General features: G+C 45.4%; 1 protein-coding gene across 1 annotated transcript in view; it reads right to left on the bottom strand.

Moving 5' to 3' along the window:
• The window catches only part of LOC309563757 (uncharacterized protein), a 78,460-nt gene that overhangs the window by 18,947 nt on the left and 32,001 nt on the right, over positions 1–27,512 (bottom strand). The window contains exons 4-6 of the mRNA XM_082268355.1: positions 11,314–11,370; positions 3,870–4,112; positions 786–902 (exon numbers count right to left, since the gene is read on the bottom strand). Of these exons, the coding sequence (XP_082124481.1) occupies positions 786–902; positions 3,870–4,112; positions 11,314–11,370 (417 nt within the window). The remainder of the gene's footprint in view (positions 1–785; positions 903–3,869; positions 4,113–11,313; positions 11,371–27,512) is intronic.

The following is a 27,512-nucleotide window of genomic DNA, read 5'->3' as shown; positions in this document are numbered from 1 at the left end:
CGAAGCATCCTGGGCCTCCCTAACACCTCAGCAGTGCCACAGGCTGATTGCCTCCATGCCACGCCGCATTGAAGCAGTCATTTCTGCAAAAGGATTCCCGACCAAGTATTGAGTGCATAACTGAACATAATTATTTGAAGGTTGACTTTTTTTGTATTAAAAACACTTTTTTTTTTATTGGTCGGATGAAATATGCTAATTTTTTGAGATAGGAATTTTGGTTTTTCATGAGCTGTATGCCAAAATCATCAATATTAAAACAATAAAAGGCTTGCACTACTTCAGTTGTGTGTAATGAATCTAAAATATATGAAAGTCTAATGTTTATCAGTACATTACAGAAAATAATGAACTTTATCACAATATGCTAATTTTTTGAGAGGGACCTGTACAATGGAAACCTTGACACTTGCTTCATCACTGAACCACCTATAATTTCCCATAACCCTCGAAGATAGTGGTGTTTCCGACCTATGAAAGGCTTTGGGTTGGTTTAAAATATTTAAGCAATAAATGCATTTCAGTTCACATGTTCTAATTCATTTACTGTTAGGGCTACAAGATTGTGGAATTCTCTACCACAAGAGGTGGTTTCTGCGGGTAGTATGGTGGCTTTCAAAGGACTCTTAGATGTACATCTCAAGGATCAGAACATTCAGGGGTATGAGAGATGATTACGGCCACACACACCTACACAGGTTGAACTGGATGGACTATTGTCTTCTTTATTCAACCTCACCTACTATGTAACTATGTAAGTGTTTAGTAAATAGGTTGCCACTTACCTCCCGTTTGCAGGCTGCGAGAACTACCTCCATTCTGTATCCCAAAGTTATAGAGGAAAGACAAAGGCCCCATATCATCATAAGCAAGGACATAACATCCAAGCCAAACAGCAAGTTCTATTTATGAAAAGGGAAGACAACTAGAATGTCAAACACCATATGGGTAAACTCCGAGCTTATCTCAGTTTTTGTAAATAACAGCTGAAACTAGTTTTCTTCAGTGGAAAAGTTTGATAGTCCATTGTATTTACATTTCATAGACTGAGGTTTTATATCTGATATGAAAGCTATTCACAAATAAACAGAGTCCTGTGTTTTACCCTTGCAATGCAAAGCAAAAGGCTCAATTTGTTGTCCCCCCCCCCCCCCCCTCCCCAACAGCATTTAATTATGAAGAGCGTCTACAATCGCTTAATTTATTCTCCCAGGAAAAGAGACGCCTGAGAGGGGACATGATAGCAATTTATAAATACCTCAATGGTGATCTCAGCATAGAAAAAAAGCTATTCAGTTGCAAGGATTGCATAAGGACTCGAGGACATACAATGCGATTAGAGGAGAAGCGTTTTGACCTCAGGCAACGCAGGGGGTTCTTTACTGTTAGGGCTACAAGATTGTGAAATTCTCTACCACAAGAGGTAGTTTCTGCGGGAAGTATGGCTACTTTCAAAAGACTCCTGGACATACATCTCAAGGATCAGAACATTAAGGGGTGTGAGAGATGATTACGGCCACACACACCTACACAGGTTGAACTGGATGGACTATTGTCTTTATTCAACCTCAACTACTATGTAACTATGTAACTATGTAACTGCTAGTGCTGCCTCTTCCTTCAAGAGCTGCTATGTGGAGGACTACAACGGGGTCAATCATTTTTCACCCAGCTCAGGGATGCTTGCAGGCCCCCCGCAGCTTCAATACCTGTGAATCAGCTAAAACTCAAGCTGTCTTGGGGGCCTCTAAGGAGACACGGCCAATTGTCCTATTCATTGCAACGTGAAAAGCCTTCAGCACCATATTCCACCAAATGTTAGAACATGAGGCAGCGCTGTAGTATATTTGTAATAAAGTGTGTTGCATAAAGTCCAATAAATAAAGTCCGATTAGATCACAATCTTATGTGGACATTAAATAAGTGCGAGGAGCAGCGGTGGTGGTGGCCAAGGCCTGATCACAGCCTGCCTGACTTGAGGCCCTTGGTGTGTATGGCAGTGAAAGGGACCCTTCTTCTGTCTGACCCCTTTTGATGCTCTCAGTTTCTGTAAATGATGTAGGTAAAACTACTGCTGTATCTGGAGTGTCTCTTTCTTGGTACTGATGATTAAATGCTGAGGTGTACTGTGCTGAGCCCTAATATCACAATCATCATCATCCTAAATACAGTGCATTGCGAAAGTATTCGGCCCCCTTGAACTTTTCGACCTTTTGCCACATTTCAGGCTTCAAACATAAAGATATAAAACTGTAATTCTTTTTAAAGAATCAACAACAAGTGGGACACAATCATGAAGTGAAACAAAATTTATTGGATATTTCAAACTTTTTTAACAAAAAAAAAACTGAAAAATTGGGCATGCAAAATTATTCAGCCCCTTTACTTTCAGTGCAGCAAACTCTCTCCAGAAGTTCAGTGAGGATCTCTGAATGATCCAATGATGATCTCTAAATGACTAATGATGATAAATAGAATCCACCTGTGTGTAATCAAGTCTCCGTATAAATGCACCTGCACTGTGATAGTCTCAGAGGTCCATTTAAAGCGCAGAAAGCATCATGAAGAACAAGGAACACACCAGGCAGGTCCGAGATACTGTTGTGGAGAAATTTAAAGCTGGATTTGGATACAAAAAGATTTCCCAAGCTTTAAACATCCCAGGGAGCACTGTGCAAGCGATAATATTGAAATGGAAGGAGTATCAGACCACTGCAAATCTACGAAGACCTGGCTGTCCCTCTAAACTTTCAGCTCATACAAGGAGAAGACTGATCAGAGATGCAGCCAAGAGGCCCATGATCACTCTGGATGAACTGCAGAGATCTGCAGCTGAGGTGGGAGACTCTGTTCATAGGACAACAATCAGTCGTATACTGCACAAATCTGGTCTTTATGGAAGAGTGGCAAGAAGAAAGCCATTTCTTAAAGATATCCATAAAAAGTGTCATTTAAAGTTTGCCACAAGCCACCTGGGAGACACACCAAACATGTGGAAGAAGGTGCTCTGGTCAGATGAAACCAAAATCAAACTTTTTGGCAACAATGCAAAACGTTATGTTTGGCGTAAAAGCAACACAGCTCATCACCCTGAACACACCATCCCCACTGTCAAACATGGGGGTGGCAGCATCATGGTTTGGGCCTGCTTTTCTTCAGCAGGGACAGGGAAGATGGTTAAAATTGATGGGAAGATGGATGGAGCCAAATACAGGACCATTCTGGAAGAAAACCTGATGGAGTCTGCAAAAGACCTGAGACTGGGACGGAGATTTGTCTTCCAACAAGACAATGATCCAAAACATAAAGCAAAATCTACAATGGAACGGTTCACAAATAAACATATCCAGGTGTTAGAATGGCCAAGTCAAAGTCCAGACCTGAATCCAATCGAGAATCTGGGGAAAGAACTGAAAACTGCTGTTCACAAACGCTCTCCATCCAACCTCACTCTAGCTATTTTGCAAGGAGGAATGGGCAAAACTTTCAGTCTCTTGATGTGCAAAACTGATAGAGACATACCCCAAGAGACTTACAGCTATAATCGCAGCAAAAGGTGGCGCTACAAAGTATTAACTTAAGGGGGCTGAATAATTTTGCCTGCCCAATTTTTCAGTTTTTTATTTGTTAAAAAAGTTTGAAATATCCAATAAATTCCGTTCCACATCATGATTGTGTCCCACTTGTTGTTAATTCTTCAAAAAAAAAATTACAGTTTTACATCTTTATGTTTGAAGCCTGAAATGTGGCAAAAGGTCGAAAAGTTCAAGGGGGCCGAATACTTTCGCAATGCACTGTATCTTGAGTTTTAATAATTCTTGCCAGATGCAAACCCAATGACATTTACAAGAGTAGCTGGGACACAATACCTGGGCTTGATGAAAGCCTCTCTTGCAGTTCTCCATTTTCCATTCTGGTGGCTGATAATATCTTGGAGCTTGTGTTCTGTTGCTATGGTAAAACCGGTCATAATAATGGGGATAACGGCTTTTGGAGACGTTTTCACACAAATGGACCAGGTCGATAGTCCAACCATTGTCATTAATTATGAGCATCATTGCAGCAATAGAGACAGCAAGGCTAACCAACATTGAAATGAAGGCGAGAACCTCCTGCAAGTAAGAATAAAACATTTTTTTTGTGAAAATATTTAATATTCACCATCTTAATATGGCATTAGCTGTGAGTGGCTGTTTGCATGTTTGGCAGATGTAGGTGTAGGAAAACCCAGCTGTCAGTCCAGCACTGAGCCCAGAACATGAATCCATTAGCTCTTGGTCTTCCGATCCTGCTACAGAGTGCTCTATAACACAATGTAGCCACAATGCATCCAGATTTTAGTAAATCTGGAAACCCAGTGATGTAATCTCTAATTTCAATAGTATTTCCTGGAAACTTCAGTGACCACTTTAAAGAACTGGACAGGGCAGGACAGAACTTACAACAGGAAGTAGCACAACACTATTTCCGGTTAACCTCTGCTGCATGAATTCAATAGGGAGCCAGATTATTTTCCCCAACTTGATCCAGCCCCCTCTCCCCCTTTGAAAAAAAGGCTTTTAACAAAAAATAATTTTATTGTTGAGTGTACGGCACTCAAATTTAGTCAACAGCTAGTTGCACACTAAATAGTTTATAAGCTAAATACCTCATGTACGGTGGTTGTTTTAAACCCTTTATCCACCCAAAGTTAAGGAAAATATCCCCAGTGGGACCTCAGAGAGAAATAAGAGTTCAACAGAAATGGAAACTCTGGTCTATCTGAAACAACAACAAAAAATGTTTGAGGTAGGCTTTAAAGTGTTACTTAACTCAGAACCTGCATTTACTATACCTGGTCTCCCACAGTACACAGAACATGTAAGTGCAATAGTTTTAGTAAATATAAACTGATAAATACCTTTTTTCATCTGTATATAGCATTTAGAGCAGTCTTGTGACTTGTATCAGTGCGTGCTGAAAGCTTGTAGGAGCAGTTTTCATTTCTTCCATGAGGGTCCTATCAGGCTTCAAGATCCCTGACCCTCTGTCTGGACATGTCTGGAAGGCAAGGTAAGACCTTGACAGTACCCTCCCCTCAACGGCCCCAAAGTGGAGCAAAAAAAGATTTCTGAGGAAAGTGAGCATGGAAAGCACGGAGAAGGATGGGAGCATGGACATCAGTGGAGGGAACCAAGAAGCGCTTCTCTTGACCGTAACCTTTCTAGTGAACCAGGTATTGAACCTGACCTCGGAACAGACAAGAATCCAAGATGTTGTTAACCTCATACTCCTTTTGATTGCCCACAAGAATGGGACAAGGGCGAGGAAGTGAAGAAGTATAGCAATTGCAAACCAGTGGCTTCAAAAGTGACACGTGAAAGACATTGGAGATACGCATGCCAGGAGAAAGATCAAGGGCATAGGCCACCGGGTTCACCTTACGGAGGATGCGAAAAGGGCCAACAAAACGAGGTGCCAGTTTTGGAGTGGGCACCTTGAGGTTGAGATTACGGGCCGACAACCATACCCACTCCCCCACCTGGTATGAAGGAGCAGATAAATGTCTCCGGTCTGCCTGGAGCTTCTGACGCTGTGCAAAAGACTCTTGAATCTGCACCCAAGAGAAACGGAGGGCATGAAGGTGATGCTCCACAGCTGGAATGTCCTGTGGCGAGAACGACTCGGGCAACACAGCTGGTTGGAACCCATAATTGGCCATGAAAGGAGACATTTTGGAGGACGAGTTGACGGCAAAGTTTCTGGCAAACTCTGCCCAGGGTAGCAGATCAACCCAATTGTCCTGATGGTCAGAGATATAGCAGCAGGGAAAATGCTCCAGAGCTTGGTTGGAATGTTCAGCGGCACCATTGGACTGGGGATGGTAGGCCGAGGAGAAGGAGAGTCGAATACCCAACTGGAAGCAAAAGGCATGCCCTAACCTAGAGACAAACTGACTTCCACAGTCCGAGACAATCTCCTTACACCCGTGTAGGCGAAAAACCTCAGTGGCAAACTCCTGAGCGGTAGAAAGCCGCTTAAAAGGAACACAGTGGCACATTTTGGAAAACCGGTCGACAACCATGGGGATAACCGTGTAACCTCGAGACGCAGGAAGTTCCACAATAAAATCCATGTCCAGGTGAGACCAGGGACGCTCCCCATTTGGAATGGGATGCAGCAGGCCCAAGGGAAGGTACAGCAGGGATTTGTTCTGGGCAGAGACCGAACAAGCAGCCACGTACGCAGCAACATCAGTGCAGGGAGATGGCCACCAGAACTGACGGGAAATAGCCCAGGACATCTGGTTCTTACCAGGATGACCGGCAGTCTTGGAATTGTGGTACACGCACAACAGTCTGATGTGCAACCCCTCAGGTATAAAACATTTGCCAGCAGGTCTCTCAGTGGGAGCAACAGGTTGGGCAGCCAAGATCTGTTCCCCAAGAGGAGAGGTTAAGTTGGTGCGGATGGCAGCCAGGATATGATCGGTGTTGGCACGGAGTCCTCCCTGGAGAGACAAGGCTTCAGCTTTAACATTTTTGGAGCTGGGCAAATAGGTGACCACATAGATAAAGCGAGACAAAAATAAGGCCCATCTGGCCTGAGGGGGTGTGGGCCTCTTGGCCTCCGAGAGATACATCAGATTCTTATGATCGGTGAGAATGAGAACTTGAACCACAGAACCTTCGAGCAAGTGTCTCCACTCAAGAGCCAGCCAAGAGCTCTCTGTCTCCAATGTCATAGTTGCATTCAGCTGGGGACAGCTTCCTGGAGAAGAACCCACAAGGAAGTAAGGGTCCATCAGGTGGCCAAAGCTGAGACAGGAGGGGGCCTACTCCTGTCTCAGATGCATCCACCTCTAGGACAAAGGGCAAACCAGGATTGGGATGAGACAGAATGGAAACCGAAGAGAAAGCAGACTTTAGGGGCTCGAAAGCTTGGATAGCAGCAGGTGTTCAATTGTGAGGATCGCTGCAACTCTTGGTCAGATCTGAGATAGATTTGGCCAAAGAGGAATTGTTCCTGATAAATTTCCGATAGTAGTTGGCAAACCCAAGGAAAAGCTGAATGGAACGGAGACCACTAGGGCAAGGCCACTGTAGAACAGCCGAAACCTTCTGAGGGTCCATAGAGAACTCCTCACCAGAAATGATGTAGCCCAAGAAGGCAACCTGAGACAGGTGGAATTCACATTTCTCAAGCTTACAGAAAAGCCCATTCTCGAGTAACCGTTGCAGCACCCGTCTGGACATCCAGGTAGTGTGATTCAATGGAGTCCGAGTAAACCAAGATGTTGTCCAAATAGACTAGCACGCTTTGCTGCAACATATCATGAAAGACATCATTGGTGAACTCCTGGAAGACAGCGGGCGCATTGCACAAGCCAAAGGGCATTACTAAATATTCACAATGACCAGTTCTGGTATTAAACGCGGTCTTCCACTCATCGCCCTCCTTCATCCTTAGTAGGTTAAACGCAGCCCTTAGTTCAAGCTTGGTAAAGACCGTTGCTCCCTTGAGGCGGTCGAACAATTCAGTAATCAACGGAATACTTCCATTCTTGACCGTGATGCAATTGAGACCCCTATAATCAATGCAAGGTCTCAACCCACCCTCCTTCTTCTTTATGAAGAAAAAACCAGCACCCACTGGATAAGTGGACTTGCGAGTGTGCCCTCAGGCAAGCGCATCCACCACGTACTCCTCCATGGCCTTATTCTCCGCAACCGAGAGAGGATAAACCCTGCCATGAGGGGGAATGGCACCAGGTTGCAAGTCTATGGCACAATCGTACGGAGGATGAGGAGGAAGAGTACCAGCACGCACCTTGTCAAATACATCTTGATACTCATGATATTGATAATGATACTGAATCTGAGGAGGTACAAAGTACCATGGATACAAACAGCGCCCCACTGTGGAGACCAAGAGAGGATCTCTACCGACTGCCAATCAAAGGTCGGATTATGCTTCTGAAGCCAAGGGTACCCTAAAACAACAGAGTAGTGTGGGGATGATATAACCTGGAAGGCTGACTCCCTGTGAACTGCCCCTATAGCCATGTCAACTGGAACATTCTCGTGGGTAACCTGTGCTGGTTGCAGGGGTCTGCCATCAATCACCTTGATGAACAGTGGAGCAACACGCGGCTGCAAGGGTATGGAATTCGCAGCAGCAAACGTACTGGCAATAAAGTAACCGCCAGCACCGGAGTCTACTAATGCCTGGGTAACCACCGACCCTGCTGTCCAGAACAAGGACAACTGTGATTAGCAGTTTATCTTTACGGGAAACCGGGCATGAAGAAATTCCACCTAAGATCTGCCCCCTGACAGGATCTTACGTGTGAGCGTTTCCTGGACGGGTAGGACAAGATTTCAGGAAATGTCTACCAAGGCCGCAATACAGACACTGGCCCTCCTCCTCTTAAAGGCCGCTCAGCCTTTAGAAAGGTGAGTGAACCCTAGCTGCATGGGTTCACAGTCAGACGCACCATCCCCAGGAGGCATGGGAAGTGAGTGAGGAATGGGTGGGAAAGAAAATGTAGGAGCCAATCTGGTAGGAGGCCTCCGCAGGCGCTCCTTAAACGATGGTCTCTCCCTGAGCCTGGTATCGTTCAAAATCAGGAAGGAAAGGAGAGCCTCAAGCTCATCAGTGAGATCTCGTCCTTCAATGCATCGGAAAGACATGAGAGAAGACCACCACCAGAGCCTCATTATTCCAGCCCACCTCTGCTGCCAGGGTACAAAATTCGATGGCATACTCGGCAACGGTTCGAATACCCTGTTCAATGGACAGGAGCAGCTTAGCAGCAGAAGCAGAGCGAGCAGGGGCATCGAATACCCTACGAAAGGAGGCAACAAAACTCGGGTAATCGAGAATCTCGGAATTATCATTCGCCATAGGGGATTCGACCAGGCCAAGGCCTTTCCGAGAGCACCGAGATTAGGAAGCCCGCCTTGGACCTGTCAGATGGAAACGCCTGAGGAATCATCTCAATATAAATTGGTTTAGGAAGCCACGACACTGACTCGGTTCACCCCCATAGCGCTGCGGGAGGGGGGCTGATCCAGTCATCCCTCTGGTAACAGCGACATCAGCTGCAGGAGCGGCAACAGGAGCAGCAGCGGGTGCAACAACAGGAGGAACCACTGGCCTAGCAGCACCAGGAGCAAGGTGTGCATGCAAGCAACATCTGCAACGCCTGAGCGAACTGCCCCAAAAGGTGATCTTGTTGATCGAGCCTGGTAACCAGCATGGGAAGCGTAGGAGCACCTGCATCGTCAGGATTCATGGCCCATGCGTACTGTCAGGTTGCCAGGAAACCAAACCACATGAAGATGCAAGTAAAATAAAGCAATTTATTTATGCAACAATAATAATCACACAGCAAGCCAGAGGTGCAAAATCACCAGGGTCAAGTTCAGAAGCTGATAGTCATCCAAGCCGGGATTGAGTCCAGGAACAGGTAGTCACCCAAGCCGAGATAGAGTCCAGAAGAGGGTAGTCTGCTGAAGCCGGTTCGTCGTCTGATGCGGGGTCATCTGCCGATGCGGAATCCAGGGCCAGGAAAGTTGTCAGCCAAGCCAAGTCATGCACAAACGCAAGGGCAAGGTCTGAAAGCCATCAGGTGATATATATATAGTCAGGTGTGCAACATCATCACGGAGCGATGCCCAGGCAGCAGACAAGTGATGATGCAAACAGAGTCTGCACATGTCCAAGATGGCTGCCAACAGGAAGGCAAGGTAAGACCTTGACAAGGAGGGAGGAACTGGGCTGTCATTTAGGATCTGTAAACACATCCAAATGTGTGATGTGAATACCAATTAACTTGACTAGCTCTGATCAAACAGGAAATGTTCTCTTCAGCAATAGAGACCAAACTGAGCATGTGCAGCCCGACTAAACTCATTGTGTCTTATCCGGACTTGTCCAGGTTGACGATGCAGGGGGGGGGGGGGGGGGGTTGTGCATAAAGGATCAAAGAGCCTTTTTACACAATGCAAAGGATTAACCCCTTAGGTTCCACAGTGAGTATAACAAGCATGCTATTCTGCTTATACAGACAGATTTTACTGTTGTGGGTTTAGTAACACTCTAAGTACTAAATTAATCCACACGAGAGTCCCCTTCATATCTAATTTTCTAAAATATGAAATAGCCTCAAACAATTGGTCATGTGGAAATGCTATGGGATTGATTTACTAAAGGCAAATATACCGTGCACTTTGGAAAGTGCAGATGCACTCCACAAGAGCAGTTGCTCCAGAGCTTAGTAAACGAGGGAGTGCTCTGCTGACTTTCATCATCCAATCATGTGCAAGCAAAAAAATGTTTTTTTTTCCTTGCATCTGATTGGGTGCTCTTTGCAAAGTGCAGCTTTACCTAATTTACTAAACTCTGTTGTAACTGCACGTTGCAAAGTGCACAGTCTATTTACCTTTAGTAAATCAACCCCTATGTGTCATTGACAGGATTCACATGTTTTACCATGCATTATCTCAATACACATTAATGCACAGTACTATGCACTTTACATAAGTTGCAATGCTTTTAGAATGTTAAAATGCACACAAAGGTTTGATTTACTAAAGACAAATAGATTCTGCAAGTTCAGTTATTCCAGAGCTTTGTAGATGAGGTAAAGCTTTACTTTACGATGAATACCCAATCACATGCAAGGAAAATACAAAAAAAGGTTTGCTTGCAGGTGATTGGATGATGGAAGTCAGCAGGGCTTCCCCTTATTTACTAAGCTCTGGACTAACTGCATTTGCAAACTGTACAATCTATTTGCCTTTTGTAAACCAACTGCATGGAGTAGCTGCAATTGAAGAGACAAGAACTCACTGCTCAAGGTGGTGTAATTGCCTGATGACTCACACCGGTGCATGCCCCGGCTCGCCTCCATGAAAACTTGATAAAGTAAAAGGATTTGGCAGCACTCCAGGTTGAGTCAAAATCCAGTTTTATTGACTGGACATCCAAATATGACAATCGTGACAAGGTAGACGCGTTTCACACACTGACTGTGTGCTTAATCATTACCAACATGCATGGAGTAGCTGCCAACTCACCTGTACTACAGTACACCACCACACACAAAGGGTGCATTGTGATGTTGCTGAAAGTGCTGCAGGGACATTATTTTTTCATGCATTGTTGTACAATGTCAGCCCATTTAGGATGAAAAGGCTGCCTTAACGCATCACTCTTCCGTGCAGGAGATGCATGCAAAGGTGTGAAGGGGACCTTGCTCATTTCTAGATGGATAGATCCAGCTGTAAACAAGAAGGCAGGCCTGAAATGTAATGGAGAAGTACTTACCCAATATGCTTTTGAATATCTAGAGGCCACAACATTCAGAACTCCGCAACCAATGAACTGTTAGGAAACAAGCAAAAGTAAAAACATAATGGGATTTTGAAAAGGACAACAATGGTACGTGGTTAAGAGATCTAGAGATAGAAACAAATAACTGAAGTAGAGGGCAAAAATAAAAGAGAGGAGTGGGAGACAGTGAAAGAGAGTCTGTGACAGAGAATGAGTAGTGCCATATGTAGGGATTCAACAGAATGGACATGAGGACAAATTCCCTCAAGGTTTTGGTGGGCCATTAACAATCAGTATTTAGGTTTTCTACTTAGCCTGTGTGTGTCTGCCACAGACTCAGGGGAAAAGACCATCATGAAGACATACTTCTGGTCCACCAGCCATGACTGCGTGTGCTATATGCATGGAGGGTTGGCATTATATTGTAGAGATCCCTGTCTCTTTTGGGGTAAGGGGATACTGAGAAAGGTATTAGGGTTACAGAAAGGGTTACTGCTAAGGTTACCGAGAAGGTTAGAGTTAGGCCCCCTTCACACTTCTACGACTCCAAAGTTTCACCGACTTTGGAGTGCAACTTTGACGCAAATTTGGATGGGTGTAATTTGAATACGACTTTGGCTTTGACCAGTTTTAATGGACAACTGTTGCACACAAGTTGCATTGTATAACATTTAGGTATGACTTTCATGCAGCTTTTGAGGGTTAATATTGAAGTCTATGGCCCTCAAGTTGCCTGAAAGTTGGACCAAAGTAGTGCATGAACTACTTTGACGTCGCTGCAACTTTAAGTATGAATGGGTATCGTTGGAAAACATGGGGAACGACATGTCGTGCAACTCTGATGTCCAAAGTTGCATCACAAGTTGCACAAGTGTGAATGGAGCCTTAGCCTCCCTGGCGGTATGATTATGTCAGGAATTCTGTACCAAAAGCGGTACAATTTTTTTCATGGAAATTTGGCGTTATGTATTATAGGCCTACAATTCTTAGTAATTACTGGCTTAAACCTGACCAAAACAAGACTCTAGTAGACATCCCAGATGTGATAAATTTGAAACACAAACGCATGAATTATAATCTAATCAATAATATAATTTTCTTATATAATATAATATATATATATATATATTATATAATAAAATTATATTATTGATTAGATTATAATTCATGCGTTATATTATATATATATATATATATATATATATATATATATATATATATATATATATATGTGTGTGTGTGTGTATATACATACATGTGTGTATATACATACATGTGTGTATATATATATATATATATATATATATATATATATATATATATATACACACATATATATATATATATATATATATATACACACACACACACATATATATATATATATATATATACATGAATATATACACACACACACATATATATATATATATACATACATATATGCACACACATATATATATATATATATACATATATACATATACATAAATGTGTTATGTGTTTGTGTTTTGTGCAACGTTTGAATTTCCCTCCCAGTTCCGCTCCCATGCAGCAATGCTGCTGCAGGGAACGGAACCAGGAAGTCATCATACCGACGGACGAGCGGCGGGGATCTCGGCTGGCGATCACAGCAATGGGAGATCATCGCTGGATCACCAGGAGAAGGTAAGAGACAGTGCTGCGCGCTCTGCACATCTACCCCGAGCGTGACTCGGGGATACCGATACTAGCATAACAAATCCACCCTGAGTCACACTCGGGGATACCGCTAAGGCGGTTAGGCGTTGGGTTACAAGGGGGTAATGTTGAGTTGCAGGGAGGGTTAGTGTTTTTGTTATAGGGAGTATTCTGGGTAAGGGTGAAGGTTACAGAGAGGAATAGTGCAAGGGTTACAGGAAGGGTTAGTGTGAGCGTTACAGGGAGAGTCAATGTTTGTATTACATGAAGAGTTGGGGCTAGGGTTACATGGTGCAAATTAGAGTTTCAGGGAAGAAGAGTGTAAGGGTTAGAAAGAGATGGTTACTGGGAGGGTTAGTATTATGGATACAAGGATAGTTGATGTTAGGGTACAGGGAAGGTAAATGTTTGGGTTAAAGCAAGAGTTAGTGTAGCAGAGAGGTTAGTATTTTGTATACAGGGAAGGCTACTGTTAGGGTTTTAGGGAGGGTAAGAGTTAGAATTAACCACCTCCCACCCGGGCCATTGTAGATATACGGCCGGGCGGGAGTCTCGTCCTTCTGAATGGACGTTCCGGAACGTCCTTCAGAAGGAGAGAGATTGCGCCGCCGCGGCGCAATCTCGATGTGCCTGTGTCCCTAGGACACAGAGCAACAAGACTCGGCAGGAGGGCCCTGTGATTGGCCCTCCTGATCACATGACGGCTGTGTCCAATCACAGCCGTCATGTAATGTCAATACAGCCGTTGTAACGGCTTCGATCTCTTCTCCTCCTGACAGATCCTGTCAGTGAGGAGAAGAGCAGAGGATCGATTCTGCAGCCGGGGTGATCAGTGAGTATTTCTGATTACTCACTGATCACAGGGGGGGTCTGTGCTGGTAATCAGATGATTGATTACCAGTGCAGCCCTGGGGGGAGGGGGTGCCACTAGAGCCACCAGGGATGCCCACCCATGACCACCAGGGATGCCCACCATGGCCACCAGGGATGGCAAACAGGGCTCAGAGAGCCTGCCAGTGGTGCCCCCCTATCAGTGCTGCCCACCAATGCCATCTATCAGTGCTGCCCACCAGTGCCCGTTATTGCCATCTATCAGTGCCGCCCACCAGTGCCTATTATTGCCCACCAGTGCTGCCTATCAGTGCCCATCAGTGCCCCCCATCAGTGCCGATCAGTCCCACCCATCAGTGCCACCTATCAGTGCCCATCAGTGCCCATCAGTGCCGCCGATCAGTCCCCATCAGTGCTGCCTATCAGTGCCCATCAGCGCTGCCTATCAGTGCCCACCAATGCTGCATATCAGTGCTATCAATCAGTGCCACATATCAGTGCCCATCAGTGCTGCATATCAGTGCTACCCACCAGTGCCCATCAGTGCTGCATATCAGTGCCACCCCATCGCTGCCACCCCATCAGTGTCTCCTCATCAGTGCCTGTCAGTGCGGCGTCATCAGTGCTCATCAGTGCAGGAAAAAACGTATCCATTTACAAAATTTTATAACCTAAACAAAAAAACTTTTTTTTTTTTTTCAAACTTTTCGGTCTTTTTTTATTTGTGCACCAAAAAAGAAAAAACCTGGCGGTGATCAAATACCACCAAAAGAAAGCTCTATTTGTGGGGAAAAAATGACACAAATTTGGTTTAGGTACAGTGTTGCATGACCGCGCAATTGTCATTCAAAATGCAACAGCGCTAAAAGCTGAAAATTGGTCTGGGAAGGAAGGGGGTTTAAGTGCCCAGTATTGAGTAAGGATGATCGAACTTTTGAAAAGTTTGGTTCGACCAGAACACCCGAATTTTCCAAAAGTTCGGCCCAGATTTCAGAACCCCATTGAAATCAATGGGACCCGAACTTCGGTAATCAAAAAACACCATTTTGAAGCCCTAAAACCCAAATGCCCCTAAAAAGTGCCTAGGGTTCTGGGTCATGCCCCATTAACTATTATTCACAAAGAAAAAAAAAGTTCTTAAAAATTGTCATTTTTGATAAAAAAAGCCAATTATTGAAAAAAAAAAAGAGAGAGATTTTTTGATTTTTACTTTGGATTTAGTATCTGGGGGGTCTAAAAGGTGTACATGTGAAGTTTCAGCTCTGTAGCATGTCCAGAACCATAAAAAAAAAAGATAATTTTTCATTAGAACAGGGATGTGGGTCGGGACCCTCCTTTAACTTTAACACCTATATGATCTTTTTTTCTGGTTCTGGACATGCTACAGAGCTGAAACTTCACAGGTACACCTTTTAGACCCCCCAGACACAAAATCACACAAAAAAAGTTCTTAAAAATTGTCATTTTTGATAAAAAAAAAGCCAATTATTGAAAAAATTAAAAAAAAAAAAAAGAGATTATATATGTCTAGGTGTGTATATAAATATATGGATGTGTGTATATATACCACTATACACAAGTTCAGATGTTTTGCCTGCCTCAAAAGAACCCCAAAAAATGCAAAAAAAAAACGCTAGCATCAAAAATAAAAATGCCCAGGTATGTTTTTGCTGGCATTTTTGGGGGGTTTTTGGAGGCAAGCAAAACATCAGAACTTGTGCACAGTACCACTATACACAAGTTCAGATGTTTTTCCTGACTGCAAAGATCCCAAAAAAATGCCTTCTATTAAACCGGCAAGGTGTTACAGCAGCAAAGCCAACCCCCTGTCAGAAAGTTTTCTAATACAAACAATCTTTTTTTTTTATGGTTCTGGACATGCTACATAGCTGAAACTTCACATGTACACTTTTTAGACCCCCCAGATCTGAAATCCAAAGTAAAAATCAAAAAATCTCTCTTTTTTTTAAAATTTTTTCAATAATTGGCTTTTTTTATCAAAAATGACAATTCTTAAGAACTTTTTTTGTGTGATTTTGTGTCTGGGGGGTCTAAAAGGTGTACCTGTGAAGTTTCAGCTCTGTAGCATGTCCAGAACCAGAAAAAAAAAGGATTGTTTGTATTAGAAAACTTTCTGACAGGGGGTTGGCTCCGCTCCTGTAACACCTTGCCGGTTTAATAGAAGGCATTTTTTTGGGATCTTTGCAGTCAGGAAAACCATCTGAACTTGTGTATAATGGTACTGTGCACAAGTTCAGATGTTTTGCTTGCCTCCAAAACCCCCCAAAAAATGCCAGCAAAAACACACCTGGGCATTTTTTTTTGACGCTAGCGTTTTTTTGGCATTTTTTTGGGTTCTTTTGAGGCAATCAAAACATCTGAACTTGTGTATAGTGGTACTGTGCACAAGTTCAGATGTTTTGTCTGCCTCCAAAACCCCCCAAAAAATGCCAGCAAAAACACACCTGGGCATTTCTTTTTTGACGCTATCGTTTTTTTGGCATTTTTTTGGGTTCTTTTGAGGCAGGCAAAACATCTGAACATGTGTATAGGGGGTATATATAGACATATATGTCTGAATATATACCCCTAGACATATATAGGTGTGATAGTAGCAGAAATATATTACTGTAAATGATTTCATTAGCGCAAGCATTTATTTCTGCTACTATCACACCTATATATGTCTAGGGGTATATATTCAGACATATATGTCTATATATACCCCCTATACACATGTTCAGATGTCATGTCTGACATCAAACATGTCCTCAAAAAAGCACTGGCAGTGGCAGCCCCTGCAGCATAAAAAATGCTTGGCTGGTGAGAAGCCATATGGGTGTCCCGAAGCAATTCAGAGAAATGATCATTTCTCTATAGCGGTCACCCTGCTATGGAAGGGTTTTGTCACCCTGCCATAGCAGGTGTACAGGGGAGCCGCACAGGCCCTCTGGAGCATGGGGCCCGGTTGAAATTGCAACCCCTGTAGTTACGCCCCTGCATCATTGCATGTTACAGAAAATTACAGAGACTGAAGCTTGTAAAGGAAAGGTAATTTTTAATACCATTAATTTACAATATTTATGTATACGCTATATTCGTTTTTCTTTATTTGCTATTTTTTTCCCTACAAAAGTGGAGTTACCCTTTAAATAGTATAAGTAATATAACAAAGAAACAAGGGTTCAGCACTGCTCGACTCCACTGAACCAGATAACACTTTTAGCCTGTGATATATTTGGTGGGTCATCTTACATACTGCCACCCAAACTATAGTGGTTCCATATGAACTTCACTATGTGGCCTATAGCATGATAAAAGAATTCCCATCTATAAGAAGAACCATAACTTTCAACACCCTATACCTTCTCAGCTGTTCCTGTACAGGGTCATTGCGGAAAACCAGCACTAATAAATGTGTTACATGCTGAGCTTGTTTACTGCTTGATCTTCCACCAGAATTAATTTAAAGTTACAGAAGCATGGCCAAGGAACGAAGAGAAAGGGGTGCAAATAGACACGCAATTATTGTGGCATTGTCTATAAGGAGAAATGATACAGCTACTGACCAATAGTGAGTAAGGAGGAAAGGATATACAGTGTATCAGAATCATAGGCGATGGAGAATGGAATCATATGGAGAAGTGAGGGAATAACACAGGAAGGGCCAGTAATGTGTGAGGAGAAAGGGGGTGCTCTTAGCTGGCATGCTGCTTTCCTATTCTGTGTTTGGCTCTTCTAGAATAAAGATCCTTACCATTAAGTATATAAAACTCAATTTTAATTATCATGTCTCTTTAATTTAGTCAATATTTTTTTTTTTTTAATTTAGTTTATTTTACAAAAAATAGGAATTTTGATTTACCAGGCTGAAAATTCCTTATCTTGGAGTACAATACAGGATGCAGGACTTTTCATAGACTTTGGGTTATATGCACCCTACCTTCAGGCGATTGGACACTGGCAAAAAAAAATGCTAGGGCCTCCCTAGTGGACATTCATATAACTATGCTCAGTGTGGGAGACTCCAGTTTTTTTTTAGGAAGCTAAAATGAGTGAGGAATTTACAGGTAATTCAAAATTCCTAGTAAATGAATCGTACAGTACATGACACAGGACTTCTATTCACAGACTGTGGATCTTCCCTAGCAATAAACAAAGGGGTTGGCAGCAATATACCCAAACAGAACTGCCAACAGGCCCACAAAAAATAAACCCACAATGGTTAAAAAATCTGAAAACACTCAGAAAACACCTTGAAGCACCTTGCGGACGAAACTTGCATCATCCAAGCCCTGAACATCCATAATAGAACTTGGAGAACATGTGAACGGAGGTCAGTTGAAAGCCTTGAAAATCTGGGATACAGATGCTTGATATTGAAAAGCCCAAGAGACATCAGCAGCCCATGTAGAATCATCTCTGATGGAGAAAGGAAGGAAACTTTCCCTTAAGGGTGTAGGCCTTAGGAGAATAAGGTCTTCATTGAAGTGAAAAGAAGAAACCACCTTTGCAAAATGACTACCTTCTCTCAGTGCAAAGCAAAAAAAGACCCTTTACAAGAAAGGAATGCCAGGTCAAAAATGTGCCTAATAAATGTAATGGTAAACAAAGGGAAACCTTGCGAAGTCCTCCAAACCAACGTCTCTAACCTGTTCAAAGGGGGGGTCTCTGAAGGACAAGGTTGAGATCTCAAGGTGACACAGAATGGCAATTTTGGAAAATTATTTTAGCAACTCCCTGAAGAAAAGTCTTGACAAGGGATTGCTTGGCAAGAGACTTCTGGACAGTGTTGGGGGGTAACGAGTTACAAAGTAACGGATTACAGTAACTACATTACTTTTTTGGGTAACAGAGCAACGTAACGCATTACACTAATAATATTGGTAACTCCACTACTTTACTAGTCTATAGCAACGCGCTTTCCTGCTTTACCCAAGCCTTGTGGTGAGTGCGTGGCGTGCATGGGTGCGTGTGCCGCAGTTGCCATAGAGATCGATGACGTAGCGAAGGGGAGTGGGGAATGGAGATCAGATGGAGACGGAGACAGATGGGTTTGGCCACTGGCGATATTCACACTACTTTCAGTTTATTGCTCTAAAGGACAAAAATATTCGTGTGAAATGCACAGGCGACAAGTTTCTTTCAACTGCTGCCAACTCAATGAGCAACCTTTTTAAGCATTTGTCAGCCCAGCATGACAATACAAAACTTGTGGCAAAAGATCCTGCTCACCGGTCACTTGAAGGAGTCACTCAGCCGACCCCGCCTAAACAAGTTAAGCTTTTCTCAAGCCTTGGAGCACAGCAGGTAACACAAAACTAAATGAACAGGCTATTTGCAGGGTTCATTGTAGAAGACATGCTTCCCCTGTCAACTATTGAATCGCCCAGGTTTAGAAAAATACTAGATAAAATACCCACTGCTCGCAGTCGCAAGCCAGCGTCCAACAGGAAAACATTTTGACATTACATGGATAAGTGTTATTCCGACATGGAATCGAAGCTTAAAAGAACGTTCGAGTCCCTGGATCATGTGGGTACCACTGCGGACATTTGGTTCCCCAACAACAAAAGGTATTTAGGAATGACGGTGCACTGGATAGACAGCATTAGTTTTAAATGCAAGAAGGCTGCTCTTGCCTGCAAGAGAGTGAGAGGAAGACACACTTATGATGACATAGCTAGCAAAGGTTCATTCATCCTTTGGACTATCACATAACAGCATGTGTCACTGATAATGGCAGCAATTTTGTAAAGTCTTTAGAATGTTTGAATCCCATCCTGATGATGGGTCTGACTCGGACGAGCCATCTGATAAGGAGGGGGTGGAGGAGGTCACTTTTACTGATGTTGCCGAAGCACTCTCCACAGAATCAGATGAGACATTTTCACTGCCGCCTCATCTGCGCTGTGCATCACATACATTTAACCTCATCGCAAAAAATAACCTGGAGAAATGGCTGACCAGTAACAATGACTGTAAAGCAGTTTACAGAAGTGCTCTTGCAAAGTGTGCAGCAATCTGGACAAAAACTAGTCACTCTACTGTGGCTTCAGACCAGGTTGAGGATGTGCTAAAAAGAAAGCCCATCATACCCTCTGCTACACGCTGCAACTCCACTCATGATGCCTTGTCTCTCATCACAGAAATCCCAATCAGAGATTTAAACACCATTTTTTCTAGACTGAGTGTAAAGAGCATCACTGAGCGAGAGTATCAGTTCCTGAAGGAATATTGTGCAGTGTTAGGTCCTCTAGCTGCTGCATTAGATATACTACAAGGAGAAGATGATTGCTACTACGGCACCCTCCTGACCTGCCAACCTTAGAGATTCTCATGTCAAAGTTGCTTGCGTTGAAGGATGGCCTTTTCCAGATGACAGCTGGCATGCCTGGTGCTATTGTACACATATTGAATAATTTATGAGGCAGTAAAAGCTGTTAATTGAACTGTATATGTTTGTCTAATGTAGCCTACTATTTCAAATCACAGGCAATCAAACACAGATTTGCATCTGTCTTGGACAGCAAGGATGCTCTGATGGCTGCTGCCACAATGGCCAAATTAAAGGTCCGCTGGCTCAAAGAAGGGAAGAGAAGAGATGCTGTTAAAACCATGCTAATTTCTGAGTGTCGTGCCCGGATTCCTGAAGAACCACTGATGAAATCAACAGTTCAGAACCCTGCCACCTCCAGTCACAACGACTTTTTTAAATTTGAAGAGGAGTTTTCCTACACCGCAGAGACTGAAGTCATGGAGTACTTAAAAATGCCTGTATCTGACTGGGAGATTCTCTCCAGGTTCCCCAGAATCAAGGAAATTGCAAAGCAGTACAACACTCCAACACCGTCTAGTGCACCGGTGGAAAGGTTTTTCAGCCTGGGCAGTATTGTTCTGACCCCAAGGAGGAACAGGCTCTGGGATAAAAGATTTGAAAGGCTTTTACTTATGCGATACAATCGTTATTTCGAAGAATAGAGAGGGATAAAGTTTATGACTTTTTGTTGCACTTTCTGTTTTATTCTGTTTTTTCAGGTTTTGTTCTCAGGAGAAGAGTGTTATTCTCATGTTTCCCAAAGCCTGTGTTTTGAAACGTTCGTGTTGACATCATTTTAAAATGACCCCACCATAGCCTTCTTTATCCTGTTGGTTCTGGATTTCACGGTGAGGCAAATTTATTTGTGCAGAAGGGGATATTGTTCTTTCATATGGTTCAATATTTATACAATAAACTCTATGCAGAAAGAGTAAATGTTTGTCCACGTCTCTTCTTCTACACAGTAAATTAAGAAAAAGAAAAGTAAAGTAATAAGTAGTGAAGTTACTTTTCAAATGCAGTAACTAGTAAAGCAATCTCATTACAATTTACATACGTAACTTGCAGCTAATAACTGATTCAATTTTTTGAGTAACTACCCCAACACTGCTTCTGGAAGACAATGGATAAAGCAGAAACCTGTCCCTTGAGGGTGCTCAAGTCCAGATTAAAACAGAATTTTTGTAAAATCTTACCTGTAAAATTCCTTTCTCTGAGTCCTCTGACAGTCACCGCCTCCAATAGGTGTGTGCATAGGGTGTGCCGAGTGTGCCTGGGCACACCCTAATCACCTTGTGCATATTGCCATTGTCACTGTGTGCAGGCAGGGAGATGGGGAAAGATCCCCCTCCTATAGGCTCTGCCATAAGAGAAGTTCTCAGGCAATTCTCTTTCACTGCACCAGCAGGGAGGTCAGTGTGCTGGTGTCATATATATATGAAGACACACGCATGCATGTGTGTTTGAGCTTTGGGGTGCACACCCTAATACAATAGGCTGTGCACACCTATGCCGCCTCCTCTAAGTCATCACTATTGGCAGGAGTAGCTAGGCATAAGACTTAGTCAAAAGCATTTGGATAGACACACCCATGGGCGCTGTCCCACTGGTCAATACCCCCCTGCAGTGATCACGCCCAACTCAGTTTGGTAGCATAGCAGTAAGTGTACAAGAAAACCCCAAAAGAGGGGCGGGGGCGGCGACTGTCGGAGGACTCAGAGAAAGGAATTTTACAGGTAAGATTTTACAAAAATTAAGTTTTCTCTTATGTCCTCCGACAGTCGCCGCCTCCTCTAAGTCATCACTATTGGGATGTCCCAAAGCAATGTAGACATGAGGGGTGGGAGACGCAACCGTAGAAAAAAGGCAACACAGTACCCCCATCAGAGAAAGGAACCTTACACGCACAGTAAGAGAACCTTCTGGGCAACAGAAAACAAGGCTCAACAGGAGCAACAGCCCAGGAAAGCAAATAACCCAGGGGATAACACCCCAACAGCCAGGGACCCGCAAAAAAACACAAGGGTCCTTCATGGCACTGCTGCACTGAGAACTTTGCGGCCAAAGGAGGCATCAGCTGATGCCAGAACATCCACCTTATAGAATTTGGAAAAGGTGTGCACCGACGACCAAGTCGCAGCCTTGCACACCTGGGCCACCGAGGCACGATGCCAATAGGCCCAGGACGCACTCAAAGATCTGGTAGAGTGGGCCTTAACAGGGAAGGGTGGAACCCGTTCCTTCAAAGCATAGGCCTGTTCAATGGTCTGTCTGATCCATTTGGCAAGGGTCGCTGCAGACGCAGCCATGCCCTTCCGAGGTCCCTCAGGAAGGACAAAGAGGGAATCCGTCTTCCGAAAGGACTCCATAGATGACAGGTAAACGCTGATCGCCCTGACAACATCCAAGGAATGCAATGCAATCTCCTTAGGATGCTTAGGCTTCATACAAAGCGAAGGCAGGACAATGTCCTCATTAAGGTGGAACTCAGAGACCACCTTAGGAAGAAAAGACGAATGAGGTCGCAAGACCACCTTATCCTTGTGTATCACCAAGTAGAGAGAGCGGAAAGACAACGCTGCCAGCTCCGACACTCTGCGAGCCGAAGTGATCGCCACCAAAAAGGCAACCTTCTTAGACAGCAGAGGCAACGATATCTCCCGGATGTTTTCAAAGGGAGCACGCTGTAACACGGACAGAACCAAGTTCAAGTCCCATGGAGGTAAAGGCTCCCTCCTAGGAGGACCCAAATGTCGCACACCTTGAATGAAGGTGCGAATTAAAGAATGAGACGCCACAAGGCATTGGAAAAGAATAGCCAGTGCAGACACCTGGCCCTTAATCGTGGCCAGCACCAGGCGCTGGTCCACACCAGTCTTGAGGAAGGCCAACACTCTCGACACCGAGTACGAGCGAGGGGAGAACCCCCTGCACTCACACCAGGCGAAATAAGCCTTCCAGGTACGATAATAGATTTTACCAGACAAGGTTTTCCTAGCCTTGATAAGAGTAGGAATGACCTCAGGGGCGAGACCCCTGTCTCTCAGGACCTGGGTCTCAACAGCCAGGCCGTTAAAGCCAGCGACTGTAAAGCAGGATGGAAGATCGGTCCCTGAGACAGTAGATCTTCCCGCAGTGGCACCAGGTGAATAACGTCGGCGTACCAGGACCGACGGGCCAGTCCGGCGCTACCAGAATCACCAAGTGTGGTTCCAAGGCTAACCTGCAAAGGAACCTGGACAACAACTGAATCGGAGGAAAGGCATACATCAGACGATACTGATGCCACGGGGCCACCAACGCATCCGAGGCGTCTGCCAGAGGATCGCGCGTTCTTGCCACAAACCTTTCCACCTTGTGGTTTAGCCGAGATGCGAACAGATCCACGTCCGGGTATCCCCACCTCGCACACAGCATTTGGAAGACCTTCGGGTGCAGGGACCATTCCCCCTGGTCCTGGGTCTGGCGGCTCAGATAGTCATAGTTACATAGTTACATAGTATGTGAGGTTGAATAAAGACAACAGTCCATCCAGTTCAACCTGTGTAGGTGTGTGCGGCTGTAATCATCTCACATACCCCTGAATGTTCTGATCCTTGAGATGTACGTCTAATAGTCTTTTGAAAGCCACCATACTACCCGTAGAAACCACCTCTTGTGGTAGAGAATTCCACAATCTTGTAGCCCTAACAGTAAAGAACCCCCCACGTTGCCTGAGGTTAAAACGCTTCTCCTCTAATTGCATTGTATGCCCCCGAGTCCTCATGCAATCCCTTTGACTGAACAGCTTTTTTTCTAAGCTGAGATCCCCATTGAGATATTTAAAAATTGCTATCATGTCCCCCCTCAGGCGTCTCTTCTCCAGGGAGAATAAATCAAGCGATTGCAGACGCTCTTCATAATCAAGGTCCTCCAATCCCCTAATCAGTAGTCGGCCTGCCAATTCTCCACACCCGGAATGTGAACTGCTGAGATTGCCGGGACATGAGTCTCGGCCCAAGACAGAATGTCGGTCACCTCCCGGGCCGCCCGGGCACTCCTGGTGCCCCCTTGGTGGTTGATGTAAGCCACCGCGGTAGCATTGTCCGTCTGTACCCGAACCGGAAGGCCCCAAAGTCGATCCAACCACTGGAAGAGACAGAGTTTGATCGCTCTCAATTCCAATATGTTGATCGGAAGGGAGGATTCCTCCCCCGACCAAGTGCCCTGGGCAGACAAGTTGCCCAGGACTCCACCCCAGCCTGACAGGCTGGCATCGGTGGTAATCACCGTCCACAACAACGGACGGAAGGATTTTCCTTCTGACACAGCCGGGGACTGAAACCACCACAGAAGATCCATTCTGGTCCGGCGACTCAATGAGACACTCAGATCCAAGGACTGAGGTAGTCTGTCCCACCTGGCCAGGATCTCCGCTTGAAGAAACCGTGTGTGAAACTGAGCAAAGGGTATCGCCTCGAAGGCCGATTCCATCAACCCTAGGGACTGCATGCAGGTCCTGAGCGACGAGGATGGCTTGTCCCTGAGGGACCTGATCTCGTCCCGTAAGGTCCGGAGCTTGTCCTCCGGCAAGAACACCCTTGCTTGAGCAGAGTCCAGAACCATTCCCAGATAGGGAAGACAAACCGAAGGAGACAAGGTCGACTTCTGTACGTTGATGGTCCATCCGAACTCCTGGAGTGTCTGTACCGTGGTAGACAGATCGCGCAGTAGGTCCTGGCAGACACTCGATCTTAAGAGGAGATCGTCCAGATATCCCAAGACTGCAATGCCCTGGGCCCTTAGCAGGCCCAGAACAGGCGCCAACACTTTGGTAAAGACCCTTTGTAGCCGAAGCGAGACCGAAAGGTAACGCCACAAACTGATAGTGGTTCTCCGCTATTGCGAACCGAAGGTACCTCTGGTGACCCTCGAAAATGGGAATGTGTAGGTACGCATCCTTCAGGTCTATGGAGGGCAGGAATTCCCCTGGAGTCAGGGAGGCCACCACCGAGCGGAGAGATTCCATACGGAACTTTCGAACGTGCACAAAGCGGTTCAGCGCTTTCAGGTTCAGAATAGGACGCACCTTGCCCTCCTTTCTGGGCACAGTGAACAGATTGGAATAAAACCCCCGAAACCTGTCCCGATGAGGCACCGGGACAATCACCCCCTGGCCAAGGAGATCCTGCACCGCTTGATGCAGGTCCTGCAGGCGCCCTGGGTCAAACGAAGATTTGAGGGAAAAAATCTGTCCGCCGGCCGGGAAAAGAATTTGATCGTGTACCCTGATCGAATGATTTCCTGAACCCACCAGTCCGGAATTCGGAGCAGCCAAGGTTGGAGGAAACCGCGCAAACATCCCCCCACCCCAGAAATGGGTGAGGGCGCTCCTTCAGGCAGAGGCGGATTGACCCGCCGCACCGGCATTGCCGGACTTCTGCTTGCCCGCCCAGGGCTTCTTCTGGCTACCTTGGCCCTTGAAGGGCTTGCCCTTGGTTTGATTCTGAAAGGCACGAAAGGACCCTTGATTGGGTTGAGAGGCGGAACCCTGCTTGCCACGAAAGGACTTGTTCTTCTGGTTCTGGGGCAGCATGGTACTCTTGCCCCCCGTGACGCCTTTTACCAAGGTATCCAACGCTTCGCCAAAAAGGCGAGAGCCAGCATAGGGAATATCAGCGACTGTTTTCCTTGATGTCTGGTCAGCCGACCAGCTCTTCAGCCAGATCAGTCGACGGTTAAGCACCGCAACACTAGATAGGCGTGCTACCAAAGGGGCCTCATTTAAGGCCGCATCGCACAAATACATGACTCCTTGGTGAATTTGATCCACCATAGCCAGTGTGGCAGGGGGGGCAGAATCAGATGCGAGGCTGCATCTAAGCACCTTAGTGCAATCAGCCACCGCCTGAGCCACCAGAACGGACGCGAAAGCAGGTTTGAGCATGGAACCTGCCACCGTGTAGGAATGGCGGGCTAGAGACTCCAACCTTCTGTCCGTGGGATCCCGAAAAACCGAGGTCTCCTCAGTAGGAATCAAGGTAGCCTTGTTTAACACGGCCACAGTGTGATCCACCTGTGGAGGCACACACCATCGCGATTCAGTAGCCGGTGCAAAGGGATAAAGTAGTTTAAACCGACTAGGAACCATGAATGGACGTTTTAAAGTGCGCCACAGTTCATTCACAGTGTAATGAAACTCAGCGGGGCAGGAAAAAACCTGCGCTAACTTGCGGGTCCTATGTGTACCGAAGGAGGACACAATGCCTGGAGGACCGGGCTCATCCTCCAAGTGTAGTGTTTCTTTTACAGAAACAATCAACTCATCCATGGTCACGCGTTCTTCAGGCGACCCCAGGGGAGAAACATCAACCCCCTCCACCTTCGCCTCCCCTTCAGACCCCAGAGGGTCCAAGGATGAGCGAGACCCTGAAAAGGGCACGGCCGCCGCAGCAGCCACATCACCATCTGAATCAGAGGAGATAGATAATCTGGGTCTTTTCCTAGCAGCACTTTCAGCCATCAGTACCTCCATTTTGGACACTAAGGATGCCACTACGGCGGCCAAATCAGGTATAACAGGGGCCCCAGCAGGACTGGGGTCCCCCACCAGAGCTGTAGGAAATTTGCTGTCCTGAGATTCCATTGCCCAAGGTAGAAAACAACAGTGCAATAAAAGGTACTGGCCCTTTAATACCGCTGCGGAGTGCGCAGCCCACCGCTATATGTACAGTAACTAAAGACCCCCAAGACCCCCAAAAGGAGAAGAAACTGAGCCAGGAATGACAAAACAGAAAGTTATTGAAGAGACAGTCTGCAGAGCCCCACAGAGTGTTACCACATCGATTGCTGCTTCAGAGGAAAGGGAAGTGAGGTCAGAAGAGGCTGAACTATAAGCTGCAATAACCCAGGGAAAATGGCTGCCTATAGAGCTGAATGGGAGGCTTCAGGAAAATGGCCGCCGAACATGTGCTCGGAACGATCGGTCTGCCACACGCAAGATGGCGCCAGATGGCGCCAAAACAGCATGTAATGTAGCCCATAGTGAAGCCAGACATGCTTGCCCATAGTAAAAATGGCGGACCGCGCGGTTTCCCCCCGCTGCGGCCGCCACACACATCGTCTGCACCCCCAGAAAAAAAGCACCGAAGTGACACAGGGGAAGGGGCCCCCAACAATACACAGCACCGCAGCGCATGTACAAAAAGACCCCCACAGGGATCGCCACCGTGAGCCCCACAAAGGCACAGACATGGGGGACACACAGCAACACAGGACTGCCACCGCAGACAGAGGCCCCACACAGAAGTACTTACCTGTACCAGATGGCGTGGGGTACCTCTCAGAACGGAAAGCTGCTGTCCTCACCTGACAGGGAATGCCG

The sequence above is a fragment of the Pelophylax lessonae genome (genome assembly GCF_965119305.1).
Source record: "Pelophylax lessonae genome assembly, chromosome: 9".
Classification (NCBI taxonomy): domain Eukaryota; kingdom Metazoa; phylum Chordata; class Amphibia; order Anura; family Ranidae; genus Pelophylax; species Pelophylax lessonae.
This window is presented reverse-complemented; position numbering and strand designations above follow the sequence as displayed.